General features: G+C 45.6%; 1 protein-coding gene across 4 annotated transcripts in view; it reads left to right on the top strand.

Annotated features, from left to right (window-relative positions):
• Nucleotides 1-12926, top strand: part of NEDD4L (NEDD4 like E3 ubiquitin protein ligase) — a 338691-nt gene that overhangs the window by 289879 nt on the left and 35886 nt on the right. For all 4 annotated transcript variants that reach the window (XM_039230506.1, XM_039230505.1, XM_039230503.1 and 1 more), the window contains 3 exons: nt 5709-5786; nt 7249-7303; nt 12832-12890. In XM_039230506.1, coding sequence (XP_039086437.1) covers nt 5709-5786; nt 7249-7303; nt 12832-12890 — 192 coding nt within the window. The remainder of the gene's footprint in view (nt 1-5708; nt 5787-7248; nt 7304-12831; nt 12891-12926) is intronic.

The following is a 12926-nucleotide window of genomic DNA, read 5'->3' as shown; positions in this document are numbered from 1 at the left end:
AAGGCTGCTGCTTTTACTTGGTTCCATTTTTCCCATGAGGTCTCGCTGGGATTCCGGGGTGTCCTTACTCGCTGTCCGAAGCTCTCGTAGAGAAATCCCAGTGAGCCTGACAATTTGCCGTATTTGGGGAAAAGGCCGTGCTCCCCAGTACCAGAAAATTGATGTTACGGCTTCACTGCTCATGACGCTCTTGCTGTATCAGGTATTCTAACCTCTTTTCAACCATGTTACTCCTTTTTCTTCATCGCTTTCTTTTTTGCATTTTCATGGACATTATCATCTTCATTTGGTCTGTCCCTCTGCTTTGTGCCGTCCACATCCAATAGGCGTTTCGCACTTCGGTGCTACATTTCTGTCCCTTAACTGGAGGGAAGAGATGCACTGAGTGAGGAGTTGGGTTGTAAATCTGGTGGCTCTTCCTCGCGAGCCTCTTGTCAGAATTGATTTTTCTCATCGTGTTGCTCGTCCACGTGGCCCTGAATCCCATAGGAGCGAGGCTCCATGTGTTGTGTTAACGTGCACGATGGGATTAATCAGAGGTGCTTGTGTAGGTCTCCCCGTGCCTCTTCATTTCCTCGGCCGAATTAGCAGGTCTTAGTTCACCCAGCATGTAGTCCTTTTAGAAGGGAGTGGTTTGTTTCTACCCTGTGATGTCTGGACCTAGGACGAAACCGAACTTGGTATTCCCGTTTCTATTTCCGATGCTGCAGGAGGTTTGCTCTCTTCCTGCCCCTGTCCCTCTCTCATCCTCAGGTTACAGAGCTTCACTCTGACCTCTGTCATCCGTGCTTGGAACTGACGTCGTGTGAAAGCTGGTTGAGTTGGGTAGTTGTCAGCTTGGGCTAACAGTGAACGCACGCATTAAAGTCCCCATTTCTAGTGAAGACCCCACGTGTGCACAGTCGATACAATGGTAGTATAGTGTTAAGAGACGCCTGAACCAAAGTGGCCTGGACTGTCAACCACACTCCACCCGTGGGGTATGTTAACTTAGTCCCAAGAGGCTTCACCCTCTAAAATCCAGGGGGTCGTGATGCAGCCTGTCTCCACGAGGACCTTCTCTGCACTTGGGGCAGGACCGTGCCTTTTCTTTTTTTTTTCTTTTTTAATTCTTATTTATGAGAAAGAGAGAGAGAGAGACAGAGGTGAGTAGGGGAGGGGCAGAGAGAGAGGGAGACAAAATCCAAAGCAGGCTCCAGGCTCCGAGGCGTCAGCACAGAGCCCGACCTGGGGCTCAAGCCCACGAACCACGAGATCGTGACCTGAGCGGAAGTCAGACTCTCAACCAGCTGAGCCACCCAGGCGCCCCAGGACTGGGCCTTTTATTGGAGGGCATCAAGCATCCGTGGATCCTGCCACTGAAAAGCCTGGCAGCCACTATTCTTCCACCCCCTCCTCCCACCAGGGAGGGTAGCCAGAAATGCCCCACACATTCCCAACCCTCCTTAGTGAGAACCACTCTAAAAACTCTTCCTCTTTGGAGGTACAGGAGTGGCCTTCCAGGGGGATCTGTCATCTGGATCTGGCGACATGCGTAGCAGGCTCCCAACTACTTCTGAGGCATCTGCTAGCACGTTGCTTTGTTTGACTTGCTTTTGAGCCTGAAGATAACCTGCACATTGAGAATTAAAGATGGGCAGCTCTTTGGAAGACAGAGCAGCAGAGATTGGTTATTAGGTCTTTACCCCTCTGGACACAGAACCTTCCGCTTCCCTGCTAGTGATCGACTCCTCCAGCACCTCTGTGCTTTCCTGCCCTCAGCCAGAAATGGGTAAATATCATCGGAGTAGATGGATTAGCGTGTGGAGCGCTGCAGCCTGCCGGCGTAAGCAGTCATTTGAGTCTCTCCAACGAGCTGAGCAGCCCGGTCTCCTAACCTTTTCACGGTCTCTCACGCCGCAACCACAGTCTGCCTGCAGCTGGACACCTTTCATCTTAAACGGCACTCGGCTTTATTTATTGCCCACATCGTTGCCGAACAAAACCCAGTTTGAATTCCCAGTTGCCCGTTTTCGGCCCAAGAGACTTGTTGTTGGCTGTTGGTGCGGACTTAAAATTTTAATGCATTAAAACAGTATTTTGTCACTCCTGTCGCTGTCAAAAATCCTGAAGGTAACAGCTGGAAATTCCACCAGCCACTCCCCTTCCTCGCTGAACTCAGACACCCCGGCACCCAGCTGCGTCTCCCCCTCCAGAGGCCTGTACGAATGGTCTGCACAGAAGCCCCACTCTCCACCGCCGCTTTCTTTCAATAAGAGACGGACGGAAGGGGAAAGATAATTTTCAGCTTAGAATCTATCTGTTTGGAGTTGGCTTGGGGTTTGCTCTGTTTGTTTTTAAAGAGCACAGCGCACCTATTTTTAGAATGTGAGCCTTATGATGGAAGCAGGAAGAGAAACTGGTAGAACAGGTTGAGAAAAATGAAAATACCCCTTCGGCCCCCGTCAGCGTGTGTTGTGCACTCGGTTCCTGCGTTAACCAGCAACGTGAAAAGATGGGGGCCATTGGGCCATCATTTCCCTTAGAGGCATCAATAGGGGAAGATTCCCTCTGAAGTCTATTTATAAAACACAGCCTTCTGCACACACAAGTAATGCAGGCGGCCTGCTGGCGGTTTGTGTGGGATGAAGTCAGACCGATCCAGTGGCAGCAGTCTGTTCCCACCTGGATCAGCCGGGCCAGGGACGCAGGCCAGAGGCCACCAAGTGCCCGAGGGGAGATTACAAGAGGGACTTCACATTGCTCGTTCTTTCTGCTAAGGAAGCATCCAGAAGCATGTATGTAAGAGTATGTTTATGCCTTTCACAGGACAAAGCATTGGCTTCTTTTTAGAGCAAGCCAGGATATACCTTCATGAAGTTGCAGGTCCCAACTACTAACACTCAGTGTAGCTTAGTCATGGTTGCTGGCCTCGTCCAGGAAGGAAAAAACCACAGCTGTTTTTCAAACCGGACTGCGTGCCCAGATCTTATATGGGTCTAAATAATTCTGCTAGGAAACCCTCACCCCCCCCTTTTATTTTTTTTTTTTTAAGATGTTGATCTTTGCCTTCTGTTTAAAAACTCTTCAGCTGTATTGAGGGAAGCAGTTGTGAAGTAGTGAACATGCCTGACTGCTTGAGGACCAGGAGAAATGACCTGGTGGGGTTTGCATATTTCGTTCATTCATTTTCACTTTTATTTCTACCATTTGAAACATTAGTATCCCTGCTTGTTGTCATCCCTCAAGTTGTCACAGTCTTGCCAGGCCTTGGCTGCTGTCACCTGCTCCATCACCTCAGGGCACGCGCCTGCCTCCGTTGTTGAGGGGACGCGCCGGGAGGGTGGGCTCAGTAGCGCCCCCTAGATTTAGCCCCCAGAGTGCAGTGGAAGGCGATGAGTGCCGCCATCATCGTGGCTTGTGATGGTGTGACCCCGGGGGCCTCTAACCCTCCCATTGTGCCAAGTCTAGGTTTCCACGCAAGGCCACGTTAGCAGACCTGTGAAACTGAGTTTCATACTTCATGCTTCTCACCCCCAACACCTGGCACTTTCCTATCATTTCAGCCCTGTTTGTGTGTGTGTATGTTTGTGTGTGCGCGCGTGCGCGTGCGCTTTAAACCACCAGCTTTTTCTAGTTGTCTTTCACAGTAGCCTGTGGGTGTGTGGGATTCCAAGTCACAGCTGGCCTTCCACGCAGTGTCCGGAAGCTGGCATGGTCCGTGGCTGGCGGGGGCCCAGGGGCCCCTGTGGCTGTGAGCTAGCGCTGAGTGGGTAGCTCTTGTAGAGCTTCGAGCTCCAAGTTTTCCCTCTGTCGACAATCAGCCTAGCATACATATTTACCAAATTATCAGTTTCTTAGACCTTATAAATCCAAAATCTTAGTGGATTGCCCTGTATGTGTCCCAGGACACAACAGAATCCTGGGCCTGTTTCATGCCACTAATTACCTTTTTTAAAAGGATATCCATAAGGTTCAGGGTCCGTATCCGTCATAAACTGCTAACATTACTGACTTCTTCAGTTCGTAGTAGTGTGCTGTAGTTAACAGAAAGCAAAGGTTGATTTTTAGTTTTTGATTTGGAGTTTGTCTTTGTTTAGTTTTATTTTATAGATTTTGTCACTTAAAAAACCTATCACTTTGTTATAATTCAGTGGTACTAACAGTTTATATTGTTGCCTTGGGACATTTTTTTTTTTTAATTTTTATTTTTTTCTAGGAGAGAGAGAGAGAGACAGTGTGAGCAGGGGAGGGTCAGAGAGAGAGGGAGTCACAGACTGAAACAGAATCCAGGCTCCGAGCTGGCAGTCAGCACAGAGCCCGACGCGGGGCTCGAACCCACGAACCACGAGATCATGACCTGAGCGAAAGTCGGACGCTTAACCGACTAAGCCACCCAGGCGCCCCGGGACATTTTTTTAATAGCTTTCAAGAAGTATAATTCACATGTCCTACAGCTCACCTGTTTAAAATATACAGTCGAGTGGTTTTTAGATCATTGAACCAACACGTGCGACCATCCCCATAATCGTTTTCAGAACATCGTCATACCCATTAGCAGTCACAAAGTGAGTTTTATTTTCCAAGGTTTATATCAATTATTCCATTTCCTTGTTGACTTAGGAAAATGCTGAGGCAGAAAACCTTTTAGTCATTTGACAGCAACGAAGGCTCTAAAGTAATTGAAATTAAGTGGTTTTCTTTTTAAACCTCAGGTTTATTTGGTTGACAATGTGCTATTCTGACTTTTATCATTTGTTTTCTAATTTTTGGAGTTTAAAATATGAACTCTCAGCGCTCCATTGCATTTCCGTCAGGTCTGTGTAAGTGAGAGGCAGCTCCCAGATGCTGGGTCAGAGCCTTCCAGCACGCGCTCATTGTCTTCCTCAGTCTCCTCACCTGAGGCGGCAGAGGTCCACTGCCCAGCTCCCAACAGGGTAGTTGCAGGATGACCCATCTGCCTGGTCTTTGCAAGTTAGAAAGCACGACCCAAGATGTCCGGGCTCAGAGTTCTCTTTCATTGGCTCTTTGTAGCATCTTATCAGCCATATCCCTTAGGAAGAATCTATGGCAGACTTCTAAGTAGTAAGACATAAATGAAAATCTCATTTGCAGAACTTGATCCAGACTCTCGGGAAAGTTCTCTAGGAGGGATACGAAACTTTGTGATGTGGCCATCTACCTCTGGGCAGAACATGACTTGACCATCAGACCAGATTCAGATGCTCCGCTCTAGATCAGGGAGTGGAAGGGCGAGCACCAGCAATCCCAGGCGCTGTCGGAAAGGCTGGCCGCCCTCACGCAGAGCTTGAGACCCAAGAGAGATTTGCAAACCCTTGTGCCCATTCCTTCTCCAGAGTAGAGCCTTGTCTTCACTGGCGCCCTCTGTTCTGGTTTCCATGGTAACATCACTGCGGGGCCTTTCCTCTTCACCTGCTCAAGATCTCCGGGATGCTGCTTAACCTTTTATTTAAATTTTCTCACCATCCTGCTTTCACCAAGGACCAGGAGAAGAGTAAAATCTTCCTTGCAAGCTGGTCAGCCAGCCTCCCTATACAAAGAGAGATCCTTTCCTCCCCCATGTAGGCAGGAGTGCAGACCGGCACACACAGCCTGGTTTGCTGGAACACACAACTCCAGAAGGGGAGAAACCAGTAAGTGCACACACAGAACCACTCATAACGTCTTCTGCCTTTTCCTTTTTTTTTTTTTTTTTTTTTTTTTTGCAGGAAGATCCACGCCTGAAATTTCCAGTACATATGCGGTCAAAGGCCTCTTTAAACCCCAATGACCTTGGCCCTCTTCCTGTGAGTACACTGGAGATGCGTGGACAAGTGTGAAAATGTATATCTATTCCTCTGCCCTGTGTTGATGGAGGGATCCTATGGGCCTTCTCCTTGTCCAGGCTTTTTGGGTCCCGTTGGTCTGTAATTTCTTAACAGGAATGGGTGAATGGCTGATTCTAATAGTGCATACAGTTCATACCCAGTGCTTGGGAAAGAGGTTTCTGAATTGTTAGCTGCTAGTAGAAAGTAGACCTTGTAACTAAGATGTAAGGGGCATTGTCTACACGTGACAGTTTGAGCAGCACACATTTATTCCGTAACTTAGCAACCACTGAGATCATCCATATTGCTGATTTAGCCACTGGGGTGGAAATATTAAAGACAATGGGAGAAAAATGCCTAAGTAATCACAGACCATTTCTGTAAGTCATTTAGCCTGCATATAGTTTGAGTTTCTCTCCCTTATTGAGGATTATTTATAAATTTAACTTTTTATCAGTTTATTCTTTTTGGGGGCCCAAGTTGGAGTTGAGGCTATTGGATTTTGAAAGAAACTTGCACCATACATCCGTCTCAGCCCTCCCCAAATCAAAAAGGGCCTTACAAGGGCGGGAAGGGGGGGTGGGTGGGAGGGAAAGACTTGAAAGACTCTTCTAGAATGGAGGTGCTAGGAGTTCTTTGATGGTGATTTTCCAAACACAAGAACCTTTCTGTTGTTTGGCGTGTGGTATTTTATGGCACAACTTGAATCTAGAAAGGTTAGGGATCAATCTTTATTCATCAGGCTTTATACAAATATCCCTCACTCTCTGAATCTGTTTGGCTCCTGGGTTTAGATGGAAAGAGCCCAGAGAGTACCAGAGACAGGATGTGAAAGGCAACATGTTGTCCTGATCTGTTGGATTCCTGAGTTTCAGATAGCAAATAGGCACAACCCAAATACTGAGGGCATACCAGCCTTACCTTGGACAAAAGACCCAAATCCATTTAGCTCCTGAGTCCAAATAAAGCCCACAGCAGAGAATCTCTGTATTAGGGCATTCAGCCTGGTGACCGGGCTAAAGCATATCTCTCTGACATTTTTAAATTAACCTCCCTCCTCCCTTCAGTCCTCAGTAAATATTCATTTAATTAAACGAGCTTATTCAATCCTAAACTCAACTGTTCATGGAATGCTGAAGTTTCCTTTGAAGCTTTTGAAATAGCAGCCGCTGTTTCTGGTCCATCACACAGTGAGTGAAGGCTTCTAAGACTCGTGAACACATGATAGTGTGTCACTGAACGTTGTTAAGAGTTAACTTGATGCTTGTAGCTTATTTATAACCTAAAAATGCACCCTATAAGAGAAGAATAAAAAATATGTCCTAGAGTGTTTAAGTTTAGCCATTGATTTTTGGAACTGTTAGCTAATGTTTGAATTCTCTTTCTCTGTCTCTCTCTGTCTCTCTGTCTCTCTCTCTTTCCCTCCCCCTCCTAATACCAGCCTGGTTGGGAAGAAAGAATTCACTTGGATGGCCGAACGTTTTATATTGACCATAGTAAGTTGACTCTTATAGACACATAGGCATTGCAGGTAAAGGGATGGGGGTGGGGTAGGGAGTCATTCACATATTATAGTGAAAGGCTTGTCATTTCACTCTGTCTAGGCAGCCAGGTGTTATGTGGAGAGAATGATCCCAGAGACTCAGTGCCCTCGTACGGTACTGTGCATTCATCTAAGTTTGCTTTAAACTAGCTCATCAGGCTTTCACCTGATTTGATCTTGTGGCATATTAACCTTTTTTTTTTAATTAAAAACAATTGGGGGGCGTATAACCCCTTGATTTCTGCGCTTTTAATAAATACACTCCAGCAATAGAAAATAAGCTTAGAAGCCCTGATTGAGTCAAAATCCATGTGAGCAGTGCTTGAAGCAGCATGTAAGTTTCTTAAACACTGCTTTCAAAGGTCTTAGGGCAAGAATCCCATTCTGACTTATTTTCTATTCATAGCATGTTTCTTTGCACCCAACACACTAATATATATACAGTTCGTATCTTGAAATTGTAGTATATTTGTTCCAGCCCCTATGAATAAATGTGTGGTTTCTCATTTCAACTAAAAGTTAAACTAATAAAGGTTTTGCTTTTAGCCAGTGGGTTTTTTGGTTTTTTTGTTGTTGTTTTGAGGTGATATGTTCCCCACAGGAGCATATTTTTATATATCCCTGAAAGCTTCTGAAAAATAGACATTTAAAAGAAGTTTTCGATTATATGTAAAAGTGTGGGCACTTGGTCATACTTTGATCTTTATTTTCATTTGGTTCATAAACTGCCAAGTCTCCACCAGGTTTCTCCAGCCTCACATTCTCTTAACTAATCAAAACTACACTGATGAGAAATCTGGCCACGAGGACTCCTCGATCTTGTGCCTTTTCGGCGGGGTGAGGGTGGGGGGGTTACTGAATGACTGAGTGAACTGGACACTTTCCCTTTCAGGCAAAGGAGCTGAATAAGTTAAGTGAGAAGCCCATGGCTCACAGTTACTCCAAAAGTGGAAGTCCTTAATGTGTTAGGGGGCAGGCTACCCTTTTAACCCTTTGGTTAAAATCCGGTATTTCAAGGTGTACATGGGCTTCATTTTGTCTTTGACCAGTGAAAGTATGCAGGGTTTGCCTGCTTTCTAGAATTTTACAGTGAGCATAAAATTGCTACCATAACTGCTTTAAAATATGTATACCCTCGCTTTTTTCTCTAATATGCTCTTTGTAATTCTACTAATCACATGAGTTTTTAAAATAAGGAAGGGGGCAAACCTCTTTTTCCCACCAAACCCAAAAAACATTTCTCTATTTTAGTTTTTTATGCATTTCAATTTCCATTTTCAAAGGTAGGTACGAGTAATAACGATCTTTTTCTTAAAATAAGGTCTTAACCAGTAACACAGCCTCTGTCTGCTACACACAGAACATCTCACACAACCTTGTAGCCACATTCTAGCTGGGGATCTGAAGTTCAGATCAACCTGAAAAGAATTTTATGAACGCTCTTAATGCAAGGGCCCCCAAACCCTTCCCAAAGGAACGCGTTATCACAGAGGGCCATCCTCGTGGACGCTAGAAATAATAAAGATCACAGACTGTTTTTCTAGTGGTGTGCATCTTCCTACCATACTGTATAGTAGACGCTTGGCAAATGGTGACGTGCAGTTAATTCAGGGAGTGCCTGTGGTGAAGGCATTGCTGGGAGGCAGGAGAGGGTAGTTTTGCTAAATGCCTTGGCAGTTCCTACCTCCTAATGGGTCCGCCCGCCCCTCCAAGCGCTCAGCAACCTCACTCCACATTCGTCTCGCCAGAACAGACAGCAAAGAGGCTTCTCTTTGCTCCGGGGATTAATGTAGACCTAGCACCGAGGACTGATCTGAGCTACCAAAAGAGGTGCTCCTCATGGTGCCTTACCTGGAGATGAAAATTTGCCTTGGCTCGGCCATACGGAAAAGTTCTCCAAGCCAGATAATAGTGGAAATTAGGGAAGCAGAAACCATGTAAGAAGTAGATCTAGTTAGGATCACCTCAGTTGCCGTGGATGCAACATTTCTGCCTTTTGTCCCCAGCTTGTCAAGGTTTGCTCGGTCATTAGCTCTAAAGGGGTGCGTATCAATTAAAATAAATGCATCTGCTTTTTCACCAAAATGCAGTCCGTGAAAAGTGCAGAGCACCTGCCTTTTTAAGCGGCTTGCTCAGGCCAGCAGGTACACTCCAGAGTGCATTTCATCACCTCCGAGCTGCCGTTTAGGAATGTATCACCTTCCAAACAAGCCTCTCCTTCTAAGCAGTTTTCTCCTACCTGATTTCCAACAAGGAAGCACCTCGTTTTGCTGTCCTGTGTACAGGACAGGAACCAGGCCATCCGTGCGAGTAGCATCGTACTATACTGTGCAAGCAGCGTGTGCGAGAGTCACAGCCCTCTTAGTGCCCGTGATGACCAGGACGTGTGATCGCACGTGAATGACAAAGACCGCAGTATACTTATCTTTTTTTTTTTTTTATATATTTTTATTTATTTCTAGGAGAGAGAGAGAGAGACAGCATGAGCAGGGGAGGGTCAGAGAGAGAGGGAGTCACAGACTGAAACAGGCTCCAGGCTCTGAGCTGGCAGTCAGCACAGAGCCCGATGCGGGGCTCGAACCCATGAACCGCAAGATCATGACCTAAGCGAAAGTCGGACACTTAACCGACTAAGCCACCCAGGCGCCCCAAGACCGCAGTATACTTATCTTTTAAATGATGAGGCGGTTTATTTTCTGCTTCATAAAACTCCTGACAAGTCAGACATTTTCAAGATGAAAAATATTCAACCACCTTAAAGAGGTAATTTCAGAAGAGATGAAGTGTGGGCATGTATAGCTCCTGTCTCAAGCCTGGAGTAAAAGATTAAGGAAGATCTTGAGCTGAATCTCTCCCTCCCTCGGGGATCCTAAAGACCAAGCATGTCCAACAGCTAAGTCCGTGGCCAAAGGTGTCTAGAGACAAAGCTAGAAGAGAAAAGAAAATTCCAATGAGGCTGTCCATTCCTGGCTTCATCTTTGCTGGCAGCAGTTTTACCAAACCCATTAATCGTAGCGAAATTAACTGAGTTTTCATTCTTCTCCTTCATTCTTGTCCCTTTACAATTTGGAGGACCAAAAGCAAGTTTAGCTTCAAGAGTTTTAGAAGAAATGAGCAAATGGCCACCACACATTCACATATTGACAATGCTTAGCTGTGAAATCCATCTTTATTATAAGCACATAGAAACTTGTATGTTTCTGAAGCCTTAGACTGTTTTAGAAGTGAATCTGTTTTCACCATCAGCTTCATTCAGTCATTTAAAAAATAGGAGACTCCTGTCACATTCCAGGAAGTGTGTTCAGTGGTGCAGAGGGGGCTGCCAAGATGAGTTAACACCCAGCCCCTGTCCTTGAGGGACTTATGTTCTAGTAGGGGGTCCCAGGAGGTATTTTCAAAAGTGATATATAGAGGAATTAACCAGTTTTGTAGATGCCGAAGCAAAAACCACACCTGCTCGGTAGGTGGCTGAGCGCCAGGGCTCTGGGGCATCAGCAAGACCGCTTAGGACCAGAGTCTTTTTCAGGTGGATCCCAAATGATGAGTAAGATTTATCCAGGAAAGCCAGATGGAGAGCGACCCCAGGAAGGGGAAACATGCCCGTGTATGAAGTAGTGCAGACCGTGCCACGGCCAGAGAACTGCGCTCTGGTTGCAAATGGCCCATGTGCACAGGAGCCCAGCATGGCACGGGGGTCATAGGTGCCTGCCAGAGACGGGAACGTGGGTCCCTTCTGCAGGCAGGAGGGGGAGGTCCTGAGGGATTTTCTGGAGGGGTGTGGCAATGGTCACATTTGTTCTTTAGAAAGATCCATCTGGCAGAACCACAGAGGAAGTCTTGAACAGGGATGAGTGAGACCGCAGCCAGGGGAGGGAACATAGGGAACAGCCCACGGACAGGAGGCCCCCTCCAGAAAGCAGCTTTCTCAGACGGGGGAGCTTCGGGAGCACCAGGGGAGAACGGCAAGGGAGGATGGGCATGGGGCCACTGCGGGCTTGGGGAGCAAATGCTGTGATACTGGCATTCGGGAATACAGCATCACAGGAATGGTTTGTGGTGCTGGAAGACGACGAGTTCAGTTTTTGGTAGAGTTGGATTCAACGTCGCTGGGAAAGGTGGGTGCCAGAAGTTCAGGTCTGGACGGACTATTTGGGAGATGCCATGTGTGGGCAGTCATCGATTTACTTCTGCTTCAACTTCAATGACGATGATGGGATTGTGGTCCAGGGAACTATTACTCCACTCTGTTCTGTTTATTTGGGTTTCTTTTCTCTTGTTCTCCATCACAATGGCAACTTTGACTTTCCAAAGTCTTCTGTTCAGGAGCTAGGGACCCAAAATGCCTTTTGCTTCCACCAAAGTTCTTTAAACTCATGGAAACATTTTAAGGAAATTTTCTGCCGAAGGGAATCTAAAATCATGTGCTTTGGTAGTTTCATTTTAAAACTCTACCTCTGCTTTTATTAAAATAATTATACCAGATTTGGAAGACTTCCTGGTATGGTCATTAAAACCAAGTTATTAGCTATTTACAGAACATAGAGAATAAGCAGAATCGATATTCATAAATAATTTTTTTTCTTACCATCTTAGAGTCCCTAAAACTCGAGAGAGAACCCATTTTCTCCTAGTCTGCCCTCTCTGTATCTTTCATTCGAGTCCATCCCTGCCTCCTCGCCACCCCCACCCCCCACACACACACACACATACACAGTAATCCCTAAAATCTTTTGAATCATGCCCAGTCACAAAACCCAAGTGATTCAGGGCAGCTAGTGCACATTATCATCTACACCACAGAAGTAGTTGTATAGGCGGCATTGAACAGTCTTGGTGACATTGACTCATTTAGAAGAAAGACAACTCCTCTCGCCAACTTGGCCAAAAGGGAAACCTTGCTCTCTAATCTTCCTCTGCTGTATCTAATCCCCATTTTTTTGGACTGCCTTAGATGCCTTGATTTTTGTGTGCATGTGAGTGACACGTGTCACAGATTATTCATGTGTTCCTTGTAGGATTCTTCCTTGAAAGCTGTTTTTCAACACTATAAGCAAAAAAGTATTTGAAACGAGAAAAATTGTGTGTGTGTTCGCCATTTGAGGGACTAAGACTTTGTATCCCCTTTTTCAATTAAAGGAAAATCAAGATCAAATTATAAATCCTTGAAAGAACAGGGGTTTATAATTGAAATTTTGGCAGATTTCTTGCCGAAAACTGTGTGAATAAATGGTTTTGCTTTAGTTTTGCCTTTTTTTTGATCGAGTGTTTTTAACTAAACAGTATGTGGGGATGTGGGGGGCACATAGTCTGTGATTCTCTTCTAACCCGAAACACTAAGTGATTTATTTGGCAGACCAGTATGAGAGATCGGATAGCTTTTGCAAAATCCAGAAATAGTTCTTTTTAAAACAGTTTTGATGTAGACTAGATTTGAACTAATATGCTGATTTTTTTTTTTTTTTTTTTTTTTTACATTTTCAGATAGCAAAATTACTCAGTGGGAAGACCCAAGACTGCAGAATCCAGCCATTACTGGTCCGGTCAGTATCCTCAACTTCTGACTCCTCCGCATAATA

The sequence above is a fragment of the Hyaena hyaena genome, unplaced genomic scaffold, assembly GCF_003009895.1.
Source record: "Hyaena hyaena isolate Hyena2069 unplaced genomic scaffold, ASM300989v1 scaffold_47, whole genome shotgun sequence".
NCBI classification, from domain to species: Eukaryota; Metazoa; Chordata; class Mammalia; order Carnivora; family Hyaenidae; genus Hyaena; species Hyaena hyaena.
Note: the sequence above shows the minus strand (reverse complement) of the source record. Positions and strands in the feature narration are given on the sequence as shown.